Source organism: Trichosurus vulpecula, chromosome 1, assembly GCF_011100635.1.
Source record: "Trichosurus vulpecula isolate mTriVul1 chromosome 1, mTriVul1.pri, whole genome shotgun sequence".
Taxonomy (NCBI): domain Eukaryota; kingdom Metazoa; phylum Chordata; class Mammalia; order Diprotodontia; family Phalangeridae; genus Trichosurus; species Trichosurus vulpecula.
This window is the reverse complement of record NC_050573.1, coordinates 75,926,559-75,949,775: the sequence shown is the minus strand read 5'-3', so window position 1 is coordinate 75,949,775 and position 23,217 is coordinate 75,926,559. Positions and strand designations below refer to the sequence as shown.

Genomic DNA, 23,217 nt, shown 5'->3' with positions numbered 1-23,217 from the left:
CTGGGGGCGGACGCGACACGCCTGGGCGGGCCTACTGATGCGCTGTAGGGGGTGTGGGGTAGGGGCGAGAAGCCTGAATACTCCGAAGCTGAAGGGGCGGGAGCCACCGACCTCTTCCTTCCCCCTTGTCCCCTCCCCTCGCCTGACCCTGCAGACAAGCAGCTCGGATAACGGAGAGTCGGGAGAGTGCTTGGACCTGCGACTAACAGCGGTTAAGGGGACTACTGAATAAAGGAGGCGGTGGCCGTGGATGGCCAGACTGCAGCTGAGATTGCTTCTGCTCTTCCTTCTGGCCCGGCCCCCAACCTGCCTAGGCCCAGACTATCACTATTTCGGAGAGCAAGGCTCCGGGGATTCTTGGGAGAGAGAATTGGGTAAAGAGTGGAGATTCGCTTGACCCCCAGAGCCTCCAGACTTGATCTCCCCAGATGCTACACATCAGTGAGCTGTAACTCAAGCAATCTTCCATTGGTGGCACAGGCGCAGGGAGGGTGCTGAAGGTAGCTCAGTTTTAAGGCCAAGGAAGCTCAGACACACTTATACAGTACACTGGCTCCGAAATCATACCCCTCCCCCCTGTCACTTAGCAAAGATTTACAACTCTCCCCACACTCGAGCACACACACATACACGTACCACCCCCACAAAGAAATCTGCCCGGATTCCTGCCTGGGTCCTATTACTCAATTCAACAAATATTGTTAAGAGGCTTGGCATATTGGGATGTATCCCTTTCAAGACTGGAAATTTCGGTTAGGAAAGGAAACTCAGGCTCAGGCTCCCTGGTTGACCAGTCTTTTCTTACCCCAGAACCAGAAGAATTGCCACTGGGCCCCTGGGGCCCGTGGACCTGCCAGTGTCTCCTGGGAGTTCAAGAGCGGAGTCGGGATGTGGTAGGGGCATCTGCAGGGCCTGTGTTCCTGGACAAGGACAGCCTCGTGCAGCGCCAGCCCTGCAGTCACAACAACTGTCCTAGCTGCTCACCAGGCCAGTGTGATTGGAGGACCTGAGGACACACAGTGAGCAAATACCTGAACCCAGAGAAGGAGAAAGGAAGATAGAAAACTCAAGGAGGCTTGAGGCCTTGTATGTGTACCTTACCATCCCAGTTGGGTTTTGGGTAAGGAAGAGAGAAAGATATGAACTTAGAAAAGGGGTATCCTAAGGGGGAGGGGAACAGCAGGCCCTGGTAGAGGCCCTGGTGCTGGGGACTCCTGGGTTGATATCACCCTTGTCTATTTGCTGCATGCCTGGTTCAGTTTTTCCCCTGAGGCCTACCCCACCCTGAATGCTTTGAAGATCAGTATGGGATCATCTCTATTATTACTATTGTTATTAAAGGTAATTTTAAACCTTGCTGTAAAGCCACTCCAGCAGGTCCAGGAAGATGCATAGCCACACCCACTACATGCCACAGCTGCTGGGTCAAGGAAGAATCGACCTGAGGGAAGCCTACCAGCTTGGGCCTCAGGATGCAGACCCTGGTTTGATGGAAGCAGGGCCTAATCTACTAGGAGAGGGCCCTAGTGCTCTGAGGCAGCAGAAATGGAGAAGATAGTGTTTGCTGAGATGGCCTGACTCTAGTGGCGCTACCTTAGATTTTTCCTTAGTTCCCGGTAAGGCCTCCAAATAGTAGTTCTTACAGCTATTATTGTTCTGGAGGCATGGAGAGAGAAGTCTGATACAATGAAAACAACACTAGTCCGTTGTTGTTGAGTCATTTCAGTCACGTCCAACTCTTTGTGATCCTATTTGGGGTTTTCCTGGCAAAGATACTGGAGTGGTTTTACATTTACATTTCCTTCTCCAGTTAATTTTACAGATGAGGAAACTGAAGCAGAGTTAAGTGACTTGCCCTGAGTCACACAATTAGAAAGTATCTGAGGCCAGTTTTGAACTCACAGAGATGAGTCTTCCTGACTCTATCCACTCTACTTGTGTACCTAGCTGCCCCTGAGACTCAGCTGAAAGAACCAGGTTATAATCCTGGCTGCATTTAATAGCTCTGTGCTATTGGGCAGGTCCTTTCCCCTTTCTGGTTGTCAATTTCCCCACCTGTAAAATGAGAAGGTTGGACTAGATCAATCCAATGAATGATTGATTACTCAGTCAATAAACATTTATTAAGTGGAAATTGAAAATGCAAACAAAAATGAAAGACCCTGTTCTCAAGAATCTTATAGTCTACTGGAGGGAAAAAAGTGTGTATAATATATATATACACATATATAACATATGTGTATATATACATGTATGTATGTATATAAAAAGTTTATACAAGATTAATTCACTGGAGAGGGGGTGGAAATCCCTAGCAGAGTTAGGGGATCTGGCAGGATCTCATGTAGCAGATGGTGTTTGAGCTGAATTTTGAAGCTAAAGATTCTAAGAAGTGAAGGTGAGGAAAGACTGCATTTCAGGGCTGTGTAAAGTCAGGGGAGATAGGATAGGTCATGTGTGAGGGATAAAAGAAAATAAGCCAGTTTGGCTGGCTGTCCACAAAGTGTTAAAAAGCTTGGAAAGGTAGATGTCAGGTTGTGAAGGGCTTTAAATTACAAAGAAATTGGTATTTTGTAACAGAAGCAATAGAGAGCCTCTGGAACTTTTTAAACAGGGCAGTGCCTGTTTAAGGGAATTAAAGGGAACTTACTTCTTGGCAGTAGAGATCTTCGGTTAGTCAGTAATCAGTCAAAAAGCATTGTAGATAGATAACAGGTGGATGATGACGGAAGGGAGGGTCATGCTTAAAAGGAGAGTTTGGAGCAGATGGTTTTTGAACTCTATTCCAGCTCCTGAAATTCTAGGACTCGCGACTAGGTGGCGTTCTTGTCTATGAACTACAACTCCCAGAAAGCTACGAGGGCGAACTGCAACTTCAGGATTGGCTTGGAAGTTTCCGGGGGCGGGGAGCCCGCCTAGACCCGCGCGCTTGCAGGATCTCCCGGCCAGTGTCCGAGACTTGTTGGTTTGCTGCGGGCATGGATCTAGGGGACTTTGAGCGGGACAACACTGGCAGCTGCCGTCTGAGCTCGCCAGTGCCGGAGCTGTGCCGCACCAAGGACTGCTGCCTGGGCATCGATGAGGCCGGCCGGGGGCCTGTTCTGGGTGGGAGTGGGGTCGGAACTAGAGCCTGCGTGCGGGGGGAGAAGGGGGGAGGATTGCGTCTGGGCTGGGGGGTCGCCCTGGGGTGGGTACTTAGGTTGCTGGAAGGTTGGACTTCGAGCTAGGGGGTATTGCACCGGGGCTGTGGGATGCATCAGTTGTAGGAGAGGTGGGCTTCGGGCTGGGGGCGGTTTGCAGAGGGGTTGGGGGTTGCCCCAGGGTGGGCACTGCTGACGAGTGGCAAATTGCCAGGAGATGGGCCCTGGTTGTAGAGCAGTTGGACTGAAGGATTGCTACGGGGTTGGTCGTGGTTGGAGAGTAGGCTCTGGGCTGGGGGAGGCAAGATCCGGGGACCGGAGGCATCTGATTCTAACTATCCCCTTTTGCCAGGCCCCATGGTCTACGGCATCTGCTTTTGCCCCTTGTCCAAATTGGGGGACCTGGAGGCCTTGAAGGTAGCAGGTGAGTCCTGCACTGATGGCGTGGGGGCAGGGGCGGGGACAGGATTGTGCCTCTGTGACCAAGCCTCTCCTCTTTGCATTTCTTCCCTTTCCCACACACACACAGACTCGAAGACCCTATCGGAGGCGGAGAGGGAGAGACTCTTCAGGAAGCTGGATCAGGCCCGGGACTTTGTGGGCTGGGCCTTGGACATTCTGTCCCCAAACCTCATCTCTACCAGCATGCAGAGGCGGTGAGGGCTGTTTGTGGGTGGGCGCAAACTGACTCTTGGGCAGCTCTGCTTGGGTAAGAACACTAGATTTCAGGGCACAGGGTCTCAGAGCTGGAAAGGGATCTGGGGGATCATCTTCTAACCCAATACATATCTCACCCAACATGCCCTCCATGCTTATCATCCTTTATTTATCAACTTCAAGTAGGATAAAATCTACTTAACCCTGCCCGAGTAAGCCCATTTCCCTTTTGTATAGCTCTAATTGTTAGAAAATGCTTCTTTAGATTGACCCTAACTTTACCTCTACACAATTCAGGATTATTGGTTCAGAGCTGGAAGGGATCATAGAGGCCTTTATCAAGTTCCTTCATTTTACAGATGAAAAAACTTTTTTTGTATGTGAAGGCAATGGGGGTTAAGTGACTCGCCTAGGGTCGGAACAGCTAGTGTCTGAGGTGGAATTTGATTCCTCAGGTCCTCTTGACTCCAGTGCCCACCTAGCTGCCCCCAGATGAGACACAGAGAGGTTAAATGCCTATGTATGCATGGTCACACAGCTATGAAGTTTCCCCAATATATTTTTATTTCATTAAATATTTCTCAATTACATGTAAAATTTTTTCAACATTCGTTTTTTAAAATTTTGAGTTCCAGATTCTCTCCCTCTCTCCTTCTCCCTGATCCTTTAGAAGGCAAGCAAACTGATATAGATTATTCATGTGAAGTCATGCAAAACATAAGCTATAAAGTTTCTAAGGTGAGATTTGAACCCAGTTCTTTGTCCACTCCCAAGTGGCTCACACTCGTCTCATTTAGTCCTTCTTCCTCAATAGCCTTTGAAATACAGTAAAGTCTCCAAAAGACCTGAGTTTGAATCTTAGGGTCACAGATTTGGAGCTGGAAGAGAACTCAGAGGCTTGCTCATTTTACAGATAAGTAAAGTGAGATTCAGAGAACTCTTAACTAATTGCTCAGAGGCAGAATTTGAACCCCTATCTTCCTGCTTCCAATTTCAGTACCCTATTCACTCCATGATATTGCTTCCTCTTTTCCCCCACTGACTAGCTGTGTGACTTTGAACACGTTCCTTTCCCCTTTCTGGGACTCAGTTTCTCCCACTGCTAAAAGAGTGAGGTAATTGACTGATGTCTAAAGTCCTTTCCAGCTGTAAATCCTATGAAGTTTCAAGACTCAGCATTGGAAAGGCAAAATCATATCAGGCTTTTGTTAGGCGGTGGGAATCCTTAAAATAAGTATCCTTCATAAGGATACTTAATTGCCCCTTAATAAGAGCTGGGATCCTGTAGGGTCTGAGCACATCTCTGTATTTCCTTGTAGGGCCAAGTATAACCTGAACTCCCTTTCTCACGACACTGCCATGGCCTTGGTACAGCTGGCTCTGGACGAGGGTGTGAGGGTCACTCAGGTTAGTGGCACCTATAACGGTAGGGAAAGTTGGGTTGCTTGGGGCTTCCCTGACTCTGACCCTCATCCCCTGGTTTCTGCAGGTGTTTGTGGACACAGTGGGGCCAGCTGACAAGTACCAGCAAAAACTTCAGGAGAGGTTTCCAGATGTCAAGGTGACTGTTCGACCCAAGGCTGACTCCCTCTTCCCTGTGGTCAGCGCTGCCAGCATTTGTGCCAAGGTCAGTCCCCCCCACCCTCTTGTCCAGACTCCCCAGACCCAGATAAGTGCCTATTACATACCGACAAGAGAGATGTACCAACCTGCCCTTGGCCCCATACCCACCTTTGCCTAGTCTACCCCTCCAGGTTGCTCGGGACCATGTCGTGAAGAGATGGAAGTTTCTGGAAGACCTTGGAGACCTGAAAATGGATTATGGGTCTGGCTATCCTAATGGTGAGTGTCTCAGTCAAACCGATGGCCTTCTCCCCTTGCTCCTTCCCTCACCCTTTCCCTGTGAAGCCAAGATTGGGTTAAAGAGGGGACCGCTTGCAATATGGCCACAAGGGGGCATGAGACAAAGTCTGAGAACTCCCTGCTAAAGGTGGAAATAAACACGGAGATCATATTGTCCATCCGATGCCATCATTTTATAGATACAAAACTGAGTCCCAGAGAAATTAAGGGACTTCTCCAAAATCACCCAGAGAATAAATGGGGTACTGAGATTGGAGCCCAAAGATTACCTGATTCCCAAACCAGTGCTCAATGCAACTCAACCAGCATTTATTAAACAATTAAACTGTGTTCCTTGCACCGTGCTAGGTGCTGGAGAGACAAAGACAAAAACGAAACATTTCCTTTTTCTTTCTTTTGAGTTTACATTGGGAGGGTGCAACATGAGATCAGGGAAGACTTCCTGTAGGAGCCTTAAAGGAAGCTAGAGAATGAACCTGCAGCCTCAAGGCCACATGTGGCCCTCTAGGCCCTCAAATGCAGACTTTTGATTGAATCCAAACTGTGAAATGGCTCTAAATGGCAGGTTTTATTTTTTACCCTAGAGTCACTAGAGATCCACCAAAGGCTTTTTGGCAGTTGTTCGGAAGGTGAATTGAAGAAAGTAGATTGGAAACCAAAGGAGCAGTTAGGAAGCTGTTCTGGTAGTTCAGGGGAAATGTGATGAGGGTGGTAGCCATGTGACTAGAGAAGAGGCAAGACAGGTGTAGGAGATGTTGTGGAGACAGGATCAACAGTAGTACCAAGGGTTAGATGTGGGGCATGGGAGAGAGGGAAGAGAGCTGAGGAAGGCTGATGCTATGAATCTGAGCTAGTAGAAGGATGGTGGGTCCCCATCAGAAATTTAAAAAACAAAGTTTTGGAGATAGGGAGTGGGGAAGATGATGAATTTTTTGTGGACGTGTGGGAGGCAGAGGATGGTTGGGGCAGTGGTGGTGGAGTTCACCAGCTAGCAGTTGGTGATATGAAACGGGAGAGATTAGGACTGGGTATATAGCTAACACTGATAGATTGCAATGCACTTTACAAATACCATTTCATTTAATCCTTACAACAACCCTGGGAGGTAGGTGCTATTATATTCATCCCTATTTTATGGCTGAGGAAACTGACAGAGAGAGGCCAAGGGACTTGTCCAGGGCCATCTTACTAGTCTGTGTCTGAGTCTGGATTTGAACTTGGGTCTTCCTGACTCCAGGCCCAGATTTGGGAGTTAGATGAAAGATGATAATCGACAATGATTGATGCTAATTGAGCCCTTGGGAACTGATAAAATCTGCCAGAAAGTATCAAGAGAAGAGGGACAGAACCTTGCAGGATCATCACCCCAGCCTCCTCACTTTCAATTCCCCTACCTGCTCATTTAGTTTTCAGATCTCATTTCTTCCTCCACAGAATCTCTTCTCCCTACTTCCTTGTCTTCACTGACTCCCAACCCCGCTTAGTTCAGGCCCTCATCAGCTCTCATCTGAACTGCTGGATCAGTGGCAGCAGATTTCTCATTGGTATCCTGCCTCATGTCCGCCCTCTCCAGTCTAGCCTGTACACAGCTGTCAAACTGACTTTCTTAAAGTACAGATCTGACCCTGTCACTCTCCTACCTATTAAACCCCAATGGCTCCCTATTACTTCCAGGATTAGCTACGAACTCCTCTGCTTGACGTTCAGAACCTTTTACAGTCCTGTTCTCACCTGTCCTTTCCTTTCTTTCTGCAAAGCATTCCCCTCTGTATACTCTTTGGTGCAGGCAGATCAACCCTTCTCACTGTTTCTTGTGCCCAGTACTCCATATCTGGCCATCCTGCATTTTCACCAGCTGCGCCTTGCTTCTGTAATGTGCTCCTTCCTCATCCTTCATCTGTCAGAATCCCAGCCCCTCATTTCATTCAGGGCTGAGCTCAGATGCTGAGAACTTTTCTCGATGTCCTCCCAGCCACTGGCGCCTTCCCCTGAAAATCACCTTGTAGGGACAGGTAACTGTCTCAGCTATGCCTGTAAAGGCAACTAGGTGGCACTTCAGATAGAACCCTGGCCTTAGGGGCAGCTAGGTGGCACAGTGAATAGAGCACTGGCCCTGAAGTCAGGAGGACCTGAGTTCAAATTTGGCCTCAGACACTTCACACTTACTAGCTGTGTGACCTTGGGCAAGCCACTTAACCTCAATTGCTTTGCCTTCCCCCTCCAAAAAAAAACAAAACTCAAAAAAACCTGGACTTGGAGTTAAAAAGACCAAAGTTCAAATCCTGCTTTAGATACTTACTTGCTGTGTGATTCTGGTAAGCTGCCTATTTGAACCTCAGTTTCCCCATTTGTAAAATGGTATAGACTATAAGGGCACCTACTTCACAGGGTTATTGTTGAGGCTACAAAGAGACGACGTGGAAAGCACTTTGGGAACTTTAAAATACTATATAATTGCTAGCTGTTATTCCTCTATGTGTCGTCTGTAGGTATATAGGTACGTGCTATTTTCACTGGCTAGAATGTAAGCTCCTTGGGGGCAGGCTCTGTTTTCTTTTTTCTCTCTGTATCCGCTGTATGTAAAATGTAGAAAGTACTTTTAAAAAGGCTCAATGATTAATTGATTAGGGAGCAGACACCGGATGGTCATCCAGTAAAGGACACTGAAGAATAGTTAGACAGATGGAAAGGGAAGCCAGAAAGAGCAGGATTAAAGGGGTAGAGTATCTCCAGGAGCAGCCATGGTTGACTGCCAGGAGCTGCTCCTTCTACTGTACTGTGAATCCCAAATTCTAGAGTTAGCAGAGATCCTAGAAACCATCTAGTCCAAGGCCCTTCTACATATGAAGGAATTGTCCTAGGCAGAGGTTGGAGTTTGCCCAGGGACACATAGTGAGCTGGTGGCATACCTGAGAATACCAATTGGCTCATGCACCACATTTTTTCTCAGCAGTGAAACCACAGATTAGGGAATTGAAGCACATAGTAGGGCTCAAGGTGGGACTTAGGGTATATGTGTCAATGGACCCTGGAATCTTGGTCCTCCAGATCCCAAGATCTGCTCCATCTGGTTCTGACCTGCCCAGCTGTGGCCCTTCACTTGTGACCCTCCTTCTTCCCCAGACCCCAAGACCAAGGAATGGCTGAACCAGTGCTTGGACCCTGTCTTTGGCTTTCCCCAGTTCGTCCGCTTTAGCTGGAGCACTGCTCAGATCATCTTGGATGGACGTGCTGTGCCCGTGCGCTGGTGGGTGACCCTGAGCCCCGTTGGGGAGGAATAAAGGGACCAGCTGGCAATACGTTGACCTTAGCACTTGCCTGCTCCTGGGGAGAATCCCAGTCCTGGGGATTTGGCCTTGGAGACAGAGCAGGTGGCAAGAGGCCATTTGGGACCAGGAATTGGTGGAGGGTTGGGGAGAAGGCTAGGGTGGGAGTGGTAGGAATCACTGTGGCTTGTGCCTTGGCCTTCACCATGGTATGTTCCTCCCCCATGCAGGGAAGACTCAGAGGAAGAGTCAGGAGGTCCACCAGCTGCTGGCAAGGGTTCTGGCACCCCCTCCCTTCTGTCGTATTTTGCCCGTGCACAAGCTCCCACAGAACGACAGTCTCACCGGTTCTTCCACGAGAGGGGGTTGGAGACAGTTGCTGACCTATAGAAATTGTTGAGGAAGTTGGTGGAGGGCAGTGGCAGGGTCTGGCAGAGATGGGAAGGACTGTTGCTTTGCGTCTCTCTACTCCCCTTCCTGTTAATTCGTAATAAAATCTCAGGAATAGCAGTGAGGTGTCTGTTGTCTGGATTCAGGGGGTGGATGGAGCGGGTAGGGAAGGATACTTGAGCCTGGCTACATCACATGTGAAATCATAGCCACTCAAACTTTGATGTGGCTTCCATGCTTTAGGCAGCCTTTCTAGGGCTGTCCCCAAAAAGGGATCTGAGACTGGATTTGAACAGGTCTTCCTGACTCCAGGTCTAGTACCCTATTCACTGGAGAGTATTCAGGCATGGGAGACAGCATTGTAAAGGCATGCACATGAGAATGGGGTATCGTGTGTATAAGGAGTAGCAAGTAAGTCAGTATCATTGAACCCTAAAGTATGTGAAGGGGAGTAAAGAATTAAGCGTAAGAAGCCTGGAAAGCTAGGAATGATTCAGGTTATGGAGAACCTGAAATGCTGTACATAGGACTTCATGTTTCATCCTGGGGAGACAGGGCATCTTTGGAGTTTATTGAGTAGGGGGTCACATCATCCAACGTGCTTTAGGAAAACCACCAAGCTCTCTCCACTCATGGCCACGGCTTCTTCAACAGCCTCCTAATTGGAGTCTCCCTACTCCAGGGGTGAGGAATCTGTAGCCTCGAGGCCATATGTGGCCCTCTAGGTCCTCAAGTGTGGCCCTTTGACTGAATCCAAGCTTCACAGAACAAATCCCCTTAATAAAAGGATATGTTCTGCAAAACTTGGACTCAGTCAAAAGGCCGTACCCAAGGACTAGAAGACCACATGCGGCCTCCAGGCTGCAGGTTCCCCACCCCTGCACTACTCCAATCTGCTGCATACTGCTGCCAAGGTAATTTTTCTTAAGCCTAGCTTTAACAATGGGACTCCTCAATTCAATCAACTCCAGTGGCTTCTAGTTGTCTCTGGATAAAATCAAAACCCCATATACCTTTAAATACCCTACACAACCTGGCCACAACCTATCTTTCCAGACTGGGTGGACTAATTAATCCAAGGAAATTGGCCCTTTCTCCCTTCTTCACGAATAATGCTCTATCTCCCCGCTTCCCATGTGCCTAAAATGCACTCTCTCCTACCTCCCACATCATAAAATTCCTTTCTTTTGACACAATTCTCTAGCTTCTACAAAAAAGGCTTCCTTGTTTCTCCCCCAACTACTAGTGCCCACTTACCCAAACTATCTTGTATTTAGGTACTTTGCACATATGTATATTTATTCACTCTATATTATAATTTTGCATAGATTATACACTTTGCATGTATTTTTGTTCACTTAATGTTCATATTTTGTATGTTTCTACATGTACTTGTTTTCCCCACTTAGAATTTAAGCGTCTTGTGAGTAGAACTTGTTTCATTTTTTGTACTTGTATCCACAATGCCTGGCACAAAGCAGGTGCTCATTAGGTATTTCTTGATTGATTGAAGGATGGTTTAGGCAAAGCGAGCAGAGACTCATGGCAGGGGACTCCATCAGGAGGTGATTATAATGTCCAGGTAAGAGGTGACAAGGTCCTGAGCTAGCCTGATGGCTGTATGAGTGGAGAGAATTGGAAGTCTAGGAGAGATGCTGTAAAAGGAAAAGGAATAAGACTTTGTGATAGGTTGGTTGTGAGAGATGAGCAGGAGTGGGAAGTTGAGGACTAGCCGGAGGTTGTCGGCCTGGGATATGTGGTGTTGCCCTCGATAGTAAGAGAAAAGTTGGGAAGCGGAGTGGATTGAGATTCATGAGTTCTGTATTAGACCAGTTAAGTTTGAAATACCTATGGCACATTCCATTCTGTATGTCCAAAAAGTAGTTGATTTAGTATTGTAGCTCAGGACAGAGACTAAGACTGGGTATATGGCTAGGGGAATCATCTGCATGAAGATATTAATTTAATTAATTAAATTAATACCTATTAATTAAAGATTTCATATTAATTAAAAAAGCCATGGAAGCTAATGAGATCATAAGTGAGTTTGTGCAGAAGGAAAAGAGAGAAGGTGCCCAGGATAAAGCCCGAGGAATATCCACAGTAGGTGTGACATAAATGAAAAGGTTACAGAGACTGAGGAGAGGTCAGACAGATAAGAAGAATGCCAGGGCAGAGCAGTATCCCAAAACCCTAGACAGGAGAAAATATCCAGGAGAGCAGGGTGGTCTACAATGTCAAAAGCTTTCAGAGAGCTCAAGAAGAATGAGGAATAAGAAAAGGTCAATAGATTTGGCAATTAGATCATTGGTGACTTTGGAGAGGGCAGTTCAGTTGAATGATGAGGCTGGAAGCTAGACTGCAGAAGGTTCAGAAGAGAGGAGAGGAAAACAAGTGTAGCTGACCTCAAGAAGTTTAGCTAAGAATGGAAGGAGATATGGTATATTAGCTTTTGGGGAGAGTAGGATCAAGTGACAGTCTTTTAAGGATGAGAGAGATAGGGACATGCAATAGGAGCAGGGAAGGAGCAAGTAGGTAGGGAGAGATCGAAAATGAGAGAGCGAGGGGTTTATAGTGTGAGAAGAATCTTGGAAAAATGAGATCAAGAGTTGTAGTAGAGGTGTTGACCTTGGCAAGGAGAAAGAACTTTTCATCATCTGAGACTGTGGGGGTGGGGTGAGTGGGGGAAGGCATCTGAGTGATATCAGAGGAGGAGGCAAGGGAAAAGAGGAAAATTTTGGCAATTGACCTCAGTGTTTTCCACGGAGAATGAGTTGGGGTCATTAGCAGAAAAGATGGGGTGCTATGGGTGGCTTGAGGAGAGGAGACATTTTAGAACAGCCATTCTGGAGAATTGTATAGTGAATTTGTAAGAGAGGAATAAGAAAGATCATTTTTCTTGCTGTGGTGAGGGTCCATTGAGATTAGATAACAAATTTGTAGGGGAGCCAATCAGCATGATTTTGTGATTTCCTGGAGGAAATCAACATTTGAATGAGGTAGATAGTAGGGGTAATGTAGGTTTGGGGTTTGGCAAGGGTTATCTAGCTATCGGATAAGAGAGGGTAAAATATTCAGAATGAAAGAGTAGAGTTAAATTGACTCACCAACCGGTTGAGATAGGGTAGACAGGAGAGTAGCAAGTGCAGAGAGGATGGCTTGGGAAAGAAGTAAATGGTAGAGAGAGAGGTGGTCATGGTGAGGATGCAGAACAGGGTTAGAAATCATAAAGCTAGGGAAAGATGGAATGCTAAAGGATTAAGTTAATGAACATGAAAGTGGGATACTTGTGGGCAGTGGCAAAATCAAGAGTATGACCATCTCTATATGTAATTGAGGTAGAATAAGTCATGTGAATATAGTAGAACAAAGAACTAGGAAGTTAGGTTATTTGAGGTAGCATCAATATATATGTTGAAGTCCCCTAATATGAGGGCAAGAGTTGGGGTGGAGAGAGGCTATGAGTAAGTGTGTTGGTAAGCAAAATAGGCTCCTTAGCACTTAGTTCAACAAGTGCCCTTGAAGAGTTTGGCTTTTGTTTGCTTTGAGTAATTCAGTGTATTTCATGGAGTCTTACTAAGTGCTAAGCCCCAGGCTCTAACCTCTATTAGGTGTTAACCTAACCTATGTGGGTGTGGATTGGTAACTAAGGTGGGGCCCAAGGTGGGGCTAACTCAGGGGAGGGCCTAGTTTTACACATGAGTTTGAGTGATAGGTTTGGGATAGCAGAGGCTTTTAGACCACGTGGGTTTAAGTCGCCTCTTTGTGACGATTCTAGGTCATGTGGGTGAGTTGCATGTGTGACTCACCCCTGACGCTGAAAAAGATATAAAACCAGGGGCTGGCCATCTCTTCTTTGGAGTTCTTTCCCGCAGCAGTGGTGGCGCCTGTGACTCTGGGCCAGCCCTTGTTCTGAGCTCCCAGGCTGAACCTAGGTTTTGGTAACTATGAACTGTATTGGGTCTGTCTGTTGATGTTTGTGATTTGTTTGTATTTTGTTCTGAAGTTGGGGGTGCTGGCTTTTCCTCCTGACCTAAGTGAATGATATTTGTATGCTGAATTAAAGTAAGCTTGTCAACCCCTTCACGTAGCTTTCCTTAGTTAAGCAGATCAAAAGAACCCATGCTTTGGCAACTTTCTGGGTGCTGGCTGTTGGTGGATCTTACACCCCCGGCTGCTAGCCAGATTGTTGAAACAGTAAGGCACCCTGAGGAAGGAACAGGATTGTCATGAGGGTCAATGGCTAATAGCCACCTGGAGCTAGATTAGGTGATCAATTTGGACAGTGTGAATTTCAAAGGAGGTGAGGTCATTGGGTGGTGGTAGACAGAGGGTCTGAAAGTGGTGATGGGGAGCAAGGAGTATTAGTACATGGGGGCTAACAAGTGGCAGAGTCAGGGATTTAAATCCAGATTTTCATTTCAGGGCTCTTTTCTCCATTACCATTTTATGTCTTGTTGCTTTTTTTTAGTATGAAAATAAAGATCGATTTCCTCAATTTTGCTTTAAAATTTCCATGATTCCCTCCCCCTTAATCTTGGAGGTATTCCAGACCTTGTGCAATCAACATGTATTTGAATTATATATGTCTATGTACACAGTACGTTAAAGTCCAAACTTGTCCTTGCTAGAGAAAACAGCTTAGGATAATATTTTACAAATCTTTTCCATTTTTCTTCTGTTTGTTGTCCCCTGCCATTGTTGTCTTCAGATATCTAAAGGTGGCACAATCATGAGGGTATTGAGGGTTGGATATTCAAGGTGTCTAGAGCAGGGGAAAATACCAAAGACATGGAAAAAAATTAGTGCCTTATTCACACACACACACACACAGAGGTGAGAAAACAATAACTACTGACCCAGGTCCCTGGCCTCCCATTGATAAAAAGTCTTTGCGAGAGCCATCTAAATATGAATCAAAGGCATCCTCAATGAGGGTGTTAGTAGGGAACAAGCAGGCTTTCTCAAGCAATATTCAACAATAGACTATTTGTTTACCATTTCACAATTGACTGTCAGAGGTAGAGAATCTAAGATGCCCCTGTGCTTTTTCCTTATTGTTTGCTAGTTATAAACATTTAATTTATTTGGGAGAGGAAAATGTGCCTTGTCAGCCCCTTTTAGAGCAAAGTATCTTATCTGTACATTAAAACCACCCAAGATTCCTTGAAAGGTATAATAAGAGAAATAACCTTGGTCAATGATCTCCTGATCCCAAATACTGGTGGAGGACTAAAGCTAAGAGATGTACTTATGCTCACAAAGGTTTTGGCCACTGTGATGGAAGAGATATAGTGCACTGTCCAAGTGGTTTGGGAGGTCCTCCTGATCCTCCTGTTAGTGGATGGCATTGTACTTATCGCCTCAAGCCCTGGAAAATTGAAGAGCCTCTTGGAAGATATCTGTAATCACTAAAAAGAGTTTGGTGAGGAAAAAAAGCAAATGCGGGAAAGACCAAGTGGGTAAAATGTCTTTTGTCCAGAATTCACAATGAATTTCTTATTTAAAAATTGTATTTTTTTAATCAGCAAAAGTTTACCTTCTTATCCTCGCAACCCAAACTGCCCCTCCCTGCTTAAGAACAAAAGGAAAACAAAACTTCATTACAAACATGTATAGTCAAGCAAAACAAATTTCTATTGTCCATGTCCAAAATAAAAAAATCTCATTCTGCCCTTTGAGTCCTTCACCTCTCTATCAGGAGGTGGGTTCACCATTACTCCTCTGGAACTGTGGTTGGTCATTACACTAATAAGAGTTTCTAATTCTTTCAAAATCGTTCTTTTTACCATATTGTTGCCACTATATAAATTGTTCTTCTGATTCTGTTCATTTCACTCTGCATCCATTCATATGAGTCTTCCAAGGTTTGTCTGAAACCATCCCTTTCATCATTTCTTACCACAAAATAGTATTTTATCACATTTATGCAGTATAATTTATTCATCTATTCCCCTATTTATGAGTGCTCCCTCAGATTTTTTGCCATCTCAAGAGTTATAAATATTTTTGTATCTCCTTAGAATTTGTTTTGCTTAGGACTAATCCCTCAATCTTACTTCTTTTTAATTCCCCCTCTCCTATTTCCTTCTTCCCTGCTATTTCCCTATTGAGTGAAATGCATTTTTGTAACTAAGTCTGTGTGTGTGTATGTGTGTATATTCTTCTTTTCTTTAACCAGTTCAGATGAGAGTGAGGTTCAAATGTTAGTTCCTTCTCTGACCCTCCTCCTTGTATAGATACCTTGATTATGTGAGATAATTTTCCCTCAACTTCCTTTCTCTTCTCCCTCCTTCGCTCTCTCCCTCCCTATTATAGTCCTCTCTCTTTCCATTCTTGTCTTAGGACCCTGTACTCTTAGGCCTTGTCTAGACTCCTTCTATGACTCCTGATGATGATAAGGTTCAGAAGGGACACAGGTATCGTCTCCTCATATTTGAACGTAAGTAGTTTATTCTTGTTTAGTCATTATTCTTTCATGTTTTTCTTTTAATGTTTCTCTTAACTCATGTTTGAACTTCCAAGTTTCTGGGAAACTCTGGTCTTTTCATCAGAAATGCTTAGAAATCCTCTAATTCATTAAAGGTCCATTCCCCACACATATACTGGCCTGCCCACCCTACCCCCTACCCCCAACCCTTACCATTTTATTCAATTTTGCTGAGTAGATTATCCTTGGCTAAAAGCCCATAGCCTTTGCCTTAAGGAGGTTCCAAGTTCTCTGCTCCTTCAGAATGGAAGCTGCTAAATCTTATATGATCCTGACTGTGGCTGTTTGCACTATTTTTACTTTGACCTGAAATTCTGGATTTTAGCTATTATGTTATTGGGAGTTTCCATTTTGGAGTTTCTTTAAGGAAGTGATTAGTGACTCCTTTCTATTTCTACATTGCCTTCTAGTTCTGCGTGATCTGGGCAGTATTCTTTTATGATTTCTTGATATATGATGTCTAGGCTCTTTTTTTGGTCACAGAGTTCAGGTAGTTCATTAGTTCTTTAAATTTTTTTTTCTTCCATCTTTTGCAAGTCATTTGTTTTTGCTATTAAATGCCCTACATTTTGTTCTATTTTTTCAATCTTTCAATTTTGTTTTTCTAGTATTTCTTCTTGGCTTGTCATTGCTAATTGGCTAATTACTGATTTAGCAAGGTTTTGTACCCCTTGTGCCAAACTGCTAATTCCCTTTCCAATTCTTTCTTCCATAGCTCTCGTTTCTTTTCGTTTTCTGTTCTAGAACTTTTTTGTTTATTTATGGATATGGAGAATTAAATCTCCAATATTTTGAAGCCCTTTGGATGTTGCAGCTCTTTTCATTTGTTGTTATACACGATTCATTCTTTGCAGCCCAACTATTCTTGAACAAGGCTGAAATTAAAGCTTGAAAAAATGTTAATAAAAAATTTACCTACAGAAAGATTATAATTTTTAATAAATTATAGATTTACAATTCATGAAAACACTTTTAAACTTGTGCTTTATCCCTTCCAGGAACTGCAGTTGAGTTTGTGCCTCATCTGTGTATTTTTCTCAGGCTTTGCTTGTAGATGTTTTAGAGTCATTCTCATCTGTGTACGAGATTTGAGTCTCCCTGCTGCCATAATAATAGCTCATTGCGCTGGAGTTCTTTTTTTTTGTTTGCCTTTTTTCAAGACTACTTCCTGACTTTGGACTTGATCTTAGGTCTGGGCTCTGCTGCAATTCTAGAAGGCAGGTCTGGGCTCCTGTTACTGCTTTCTTGGAGTACTAAGTATTGTGTTATTCCAGGATCTCAGGACAGGCTGGTGATCCAAAAGCTTTGAGTGCTCTCGAAATGATGTGATTTGGGGTAAAGTCTGATTGCTACCCTCTGGTCTGATCTTTGCAAATTTCTGGCTTAGGTTTGGTAGATTCAAGACTATATGCTGCTAGACCCAGCCCCTCTCAGCCAATGGAAAGTTTACTGGTTCAGTGACAGAACCAAAGGCTCCCCTTTGGTCTGAGATTCCTGCCCTGGTTATTCCTGGGCTAATTGGGCTAGATGCTGGAACTGAGACCCTGCTTTGCTCTTGGGGTGGGAGGTGTGTGAGCCACACTACTGCTTACTGCTGAACTTCTTTCTTTCTAGTTATACTGCCTAGGGCCTCTCCACTTAGGAACACTGTTCCTGACACAGGTCTCTCTTCCAGTCCCCCAAGATCTGTGATTGGAACTGGATACTGGATGAAAAAGCTTCTGCACTGCCCTGGTATGAGTCTGAAGGTGCCCCAGTATGAGTCTTGAACCTCATCTTGCCATAGTCCACCACTCCTCCCTGGGCCCCCATCATACCGACCTCTCTGACTCCTTATGCTGACTTGAGCTGGACAAATAACTCGCTGTGATTTCTTCTGGATTTCCCCATTAGGATTCAGTCTGATGCATTTTCTAGGTCTGTTTAGAGGAGTTTTGTGTACAGCTTCCTGCTACTCTCTCATCTTGTCTCCACCCCCAATACACAATACACCGTACAGAAGGACAAGGAGTGGGACTCAGAACTGAAGAAAAGAAAGGAGAGTGGGCTGAACTGACTTCAGGAAATTGCAAAACTCCTTTAATAACTCTAAGCTTCTCATGAAAGTGAAGGCCCATCTTTTTAATAATAATGTTCTACTGGCATTGCTATCAGGCAGCAAAATAGGAGTATGAGAATCTCTGAAGAAAGGCCTATGGTGTGAAGAGGCTGTAACACAAAACCAGTGAGGAGCTATGAAGGGAAGAACTAATTGATGTTAAAAAAAAAAAAGGAATTGTATGATGGGAAGAGAAAATGGTTTGGTGATATGACAAGGATGAGGGTTGACAGGTAGAAAGCTAGGATGCCCCAAGGCAGCTAGGTGACACAGTGGATACAGCACTGGGCCTGGAGTCATGAAGATCTAAGCTCAAATCCAGCCTTAGAAACTTACTAGCTGTATGGCCTCAGGTTCTTTAACTGTAAAATGGAGATAAGAACAACACCTACCTCCCTTAGTTGTTGTGAGGGCGAAATGAGACAGTAAAGCACTTCACACAATGCCTGGAAAATAATGGGCACTACATAAATATTTATTCCCTTCCCTTCCTCTTCCCCCAGAAGCTCTGGGAATTTCTTAAATAAAGAACATGTGCTTGAAGATAAAGTGGTGCGAAGAGGTATAGCAAGCTCCTTTCCTCCTGCCCCCAAACATCTAGAAAGTGCAAGTCTTCATCAGGAAATTCAAGAAATAAAAATCAGTGAGTCATTTTTCCAGGCCAGGTTATGAGAGGGAGATAAAGAGGTCTAGAGACACTGGGGACAGAGTCTAGTCAGGAATGGCTACACAGCATTCCAGCATAGGGAGAGTCTGTGCATCAGAGCAAGAAGAGGTCTCAAGTCCAGGACAGAGGTGGCTAAACCTCTGCAACGTTCAGGGAAAGGTGGAAACTGGCAGATGTTTGTTGGTAATCCAGTTCTGGGTCACAAATCCAGGCTGGACTGAGAAGGGACTTTTGGGACACTTAGCCAGATACCTCAAGAAAACAGCAGCAGGACCAGTTCATACATTTCCTTCAGTGTCCATGGCCCAGCTCTAAAATAAAGTCCCAAAGCAAGAAGTAGGCTAGATGAAAGAGCAAACAAAAGAAGAATCCTACTATAAAAAGCTATTACAGTGACAGAGACGCTCAAGACACAAACCCAGGGGAAGGGAATGATTCTAAAGCATTTACAACCAAAGACTAAAACAACAAAAACAAAAAGTTAAACAAGTTTAACTAAAATCGCTGGAAGAGATGAAGCAAGAAGTAAACTTTAAAGAGTTTACATTTTTAAAATTGAATTTTATTTTTTCAATTATCAAGTATTTCCCCCTCAGCTTCCCTCCCCTCTCTCCCATTGAACAAAAGGAGGAAAAAAAAACCACTTATAACAAACATGCATCATCAGGCAAAACAAATTCCCATGTTGGCTCTTTCCGAAAATGTATGCCTCATTCTGCATTTTAAGTCCATCACCTCTCTATCAAGAGGTGAGTGGTGTGTTTTATTTCATGATTTATCCTTTTATGGATCAGAATTTTTTTTACTTTAAAAAAATCCATTTCATTTTATTTTCAGTTTCAAATTCTCCCCTTCCCCCTGCCTCCTCTCCACCCATTGAGAAGGCAAGAAAAACAAAGCCCATTACAAATATATATAGTCATACAAAAAAAATTCCACATGAAAATGTTTTTGTAAATTAAATGAAAGCACTAAAGAAAAAGTGGAAAATGATGTTAATAGCTAACAATTATACAGGGTTCATTATGTGCTAGGTACTGTGTTAAGCATTTTGCAATTATCTCATTTGACCCTCACAACATCCCTAGGAGGTAGGTTCTATTATTATCCCAATTTTACAGTTGAGGAAACTGAGGCAAACAAGCTAAATGACTTGCCCAGGGTCATACAACTAGTAAGTGTCTGAGGCTAAACTTGAACTCAGGTCTTCCTGACTTCAGAGCCAACGTTCTGGTCACTGCACCACCTAGCTGCACCCCCCCCCCCAAAAAAAAAGAAATGAGAATTATAGAAGAAAGAATTGGAAAAAGAATTAACAGCCTGGCACAATATGTACAGATCCTTGCCCAGGCAGCAAACTCCCTGGAAATTAGAATGGATCAAATAGAGGCTAATGAATCCATGAGACAACAAAAAATACTAAAAACCAAATTAAAAGACGGGGGGGGGGGAAGAGTATGTAAGGTATCTCACAGCAAAAACAAATGACCTGGAAAATAGATCAGAGAGATAATTGAAGAATCTTTGGACTACCTGAAATCCATGACCAAAGAAAGGGACTAGACATATTTCAAGGAATGATAAAAGAAAACTACCCAGTTCTCATAGAACCAGAGGGCAAAATAGAATGAATCCACTGCCCAAAAGAAAGCCCAAAATGAAAACTTCCAGGAACATTATAACAAAATCCAGAGCTTCCAGGTAAAAGAAAAAATATTTAAAGAAACTAAAAAGAAAGAATTTAAGCACCAAGAAGCCACAGTCAGCCTCACACATGATTTGGCATCCACCATTATGAAGCTTGGAATGTGATATTCTGGAAGGCAAAATATATAGGTTTCCAAGCAAGAGTAATTTACCCAGAAAAATGGAATTAATCCTGGTAGGGATGGGAGTGGGGTGGATTTTTAATGAAATAGAGGACTTCCAAGCAAAAAAGACCAGATCTGTATAGAAATGTTGTAGTGCAAACACAGTAGTTAAGAGAAACATGAAAAGGTAAACATGAAGAAATAATTATAAGGGACTAAGTAAGGACAAACTTTATATTCTAATATGAGATGAGACTTGTGTCTCCTGTGAACTCTGTCATCATTAAGGGGTCTTAGAGAGAAGCTGATTAGACAGAGGACCTGGGAGTAGTTCTGTTATTGTTTGGAGCGGGGGGTGGGGTCCAGGGAAGGATGAGGAAAGATGGAGGAAATTTTCTCACATGAATACATAGAAGAACACATGTAGGTGGATGCAAACAAGGGGAATGGGTAACACTTGCGCCTCATTGTCATCTGAATTGGTAAATGGTAGGGAAAATGTACACACATGAAATACAGAAATCCAATTCATTTCATAGGAAAATGGGAGAGAAAGGGGAGAGGAAAGAAGGGGAGAATAAAAGGAAGAGTAGATTAAGGGAGGGAGTAGTTCCAAGCAAGGTAAACCCTCAGAATCTACAGAAATATTTATACCAGTTCTTTTTGCAGTGGCAAAGTATTGGAAGCCAAAGAGGTCCCAATCAATTAGGGAATGGCTGAAAAAGTGCTGGTATATAAATATGATGGAATAGCATTGTGCTATAAGAAATGATGAAGGAGGTGGTTTTTGTGAAACCTGTGAGAAGTAGCTAGGTGATATCCGGAGCCCTGGGCCTGGAGTCAGGAAGATCTAAGTTCAAATCCAGCCTCAGACACTAACTGTGTGACCCTGGGCAAGTCATAACTTCTGTCTCCATCATTTGCTTGAGGTTGTCCTTAGAGATGCAGTCTTGGAAGAATGAATAGAGTGGGGTGTCCACTAAGATAGCATTATATAATTTTTCTGGTGTCTGAGCAATACTCCACAGCCTCCATGTGCTCAAAGCGACCTAGTGGGTGGCTTCAACTGAAAAATGATAATAATATCATCTAACCTATAAGAGCAAATGAGATGTTATTTGTAAAGTGTTTAGCAGAGTTCCCGGGACATAGTAGGTACGTAATAAATGCCTATTTATTCCCTCCCTTGTGTGAACTGATGTAGAATGAAGCAAGAGTACCAGCAGGAGGACAATTGATACAATAACAATATGGTTAAGGCAAACAACTTTGAAAGACTTTGCGGGCAGCTAAGTGGGGCAGTGAATAGAGCACCCGCCCTAAAGTCAAGAGGACCTGAGTTCAAATGTGACCTCAGACATTTACTAGCTATGTGACCCTGGGCGAGTCATTTAACCCTGATTGCAATAAAAAAAAAAAAAAGACGACTTGGGAACTCTGGCCCTAGCAACGCGTCACCTGATCCTTGGGGGCGGGGTCTTGGTTAGGTCCGCGAGGCTGCCGGTGTTGCCACGATGTCGATGTTCGCTTTCCCAGAGCTCTACTTCAACGTGGACAACGGCTACTTGGAAGGGTTGGTCCGGGGCTTGAAGGCCGGGTTGTTGAAATTGGAAGATTACCGCCACCTGGAGCAGTGTGAGACTCTCGATGATATGAAACTACACCTCCAAACCACGGACTATGGGAACTTCCTGGCGAATGAGACAACCCCATTAACGGTGTCAATCCTTGATGACAAACTCAGGGAGAGGATGGTGGCCGAGTTTCGCCACCTGAGGAGTCAGGCCTACGAACCACTAGCTGGCTTCCTGGATTATATCACCTACAGCTACATGATCGACAATGTCATCCTGCTGATAACAGGAACCTTGCATCATCGCAAAGTTGAGGAAATTGTGCATAAGTGCCATCCCTTAGGTAACTTTGAGCAGATGGAGACCGTGAGCATTGCTCAGACACCAGAAGAATTATATAACGCTATCTTAGTGGACACCCCACTCTATTCATTCTTCCAAAAATGCATCTCTAAGAAGGACCTCGAGCATATGAACATCGAGATCATACGAAATATGTTGTACAAAGCCTACCTAGAGGCTTTCTACAAGTTCTGCACCCAGCTAGGGGGCATCACAGCAGATACCATGTGTCCTATCCTGGAATTTGAGGCTGACCGCAGAGCCTTCATCATCACCCTCAACTCATTTGGCACGGAGCTCTCCAAGGAGGACCGGGCCAAGTTGTTTCCACATTGTGGGAAGCTCTACCCTGAGGGTTTGGCCCTGCTGGCCCAGGCTGATGACTACAAGGAGGTCAAAACTGTGGCTGACTACCACCTGCAATATAAACATATCTTTGAAAGGGTTGGTGGCAATTTTGGAGATAAGACCTTGGAGGACCGATTCTTTGAGCAGGAGGTGAAACTGAACAAGCAGACCTTTCTCAACCACTTCCACTTTGGTGTCTTCTATGCCTTCCTGAAGCTCAAGGAGCAGGAGTGCCGTAACCTTGTGTGGATTGCCGAGTGCATCGCCCAGCGCAACCGGACCAAGATCCACAACTATATCCCTATCTATTAGCTCCCTCCTCTGAACCCCATTTCCTACCCTTTGGCCATGATTCCACGAGGTCCCCTGGGGATAGATGGTGGTCCTCATGTGCCCAGGGTACTGTGCATATGTGTATTTGTAGTAGTCACTGTTTTGGCCTGTTGCATATACATTTAATACTGATGAAGCAGGGCTCTCTCTCCCTTTCCCCTCCATCCCCCAACCTCTAGACTTGGTCCTCTGGAGCTGTGTAAGCGCTAGAGCCTGCGGTTTTAAGATCCTGGTATCA

General features: G+C 44.6%; 2 protein-coding genes across 3 annotated transcripts; both read left to right on the top strand.

Annotated features, from left to right (window-relative positions):
- The first annotated feature begins 166 nt into the window (after nt 1–166).
- RNASEH2A (ribonuclease H2 subunit A) lies at nt 167–9,436 on the top strand. Of its 2 annotated transcripts, XM_036762969.1 has the most exons (10): nt 167–374; nt 811–1,120; nt 2,790–3,105; nt 3,493–3,564; nt 3,670–3,796; nt 5,117–5,204; nt 5,287–5,424; nt 5,552–5,639; nt 8,784–8,907; nt 9,157–9,436. In XM_036762969.1, exons 3-10 carry the CDS (start codon nt 2,979–2,981, stop codon nt 9,314–9,316), a joined length of 924 nt encoding a protein of 307 aa, XP_036618864.1. In that variant the 5' UTR covers nt 167–374; nt 811–1,120; nt 2,790–2,978; the 3' UTR covers nt 9,317–9,436. The 2 variants fall into 2 exon arrangements, with proteins under 2 accessions (XP_036618864.1, XP_036618874.1); XM_036762979.1 differs by lacking the exon at nt 167–374 and having other exon boundaries at nt 811–1,086.
- Nucleotides 9,437–21,902: 12,466 nt separating this feature from the next.
- LOC118834600 (V-type proton ATPase subunit d 1-like) lies at nt 21,903–22,958 on the top strand. Its single transcript, XM_036742046.1, has one exon. The coding sequence runs from the start codon at nt 21,903–21,905 to the stop codon at nt 22,956–22,958; it is 1,056 nt and encodes a 351-aa protein (XP_036597941.1).
- Nucleotides 22,959–23,217: the final 259 nt, after the last annotated feature.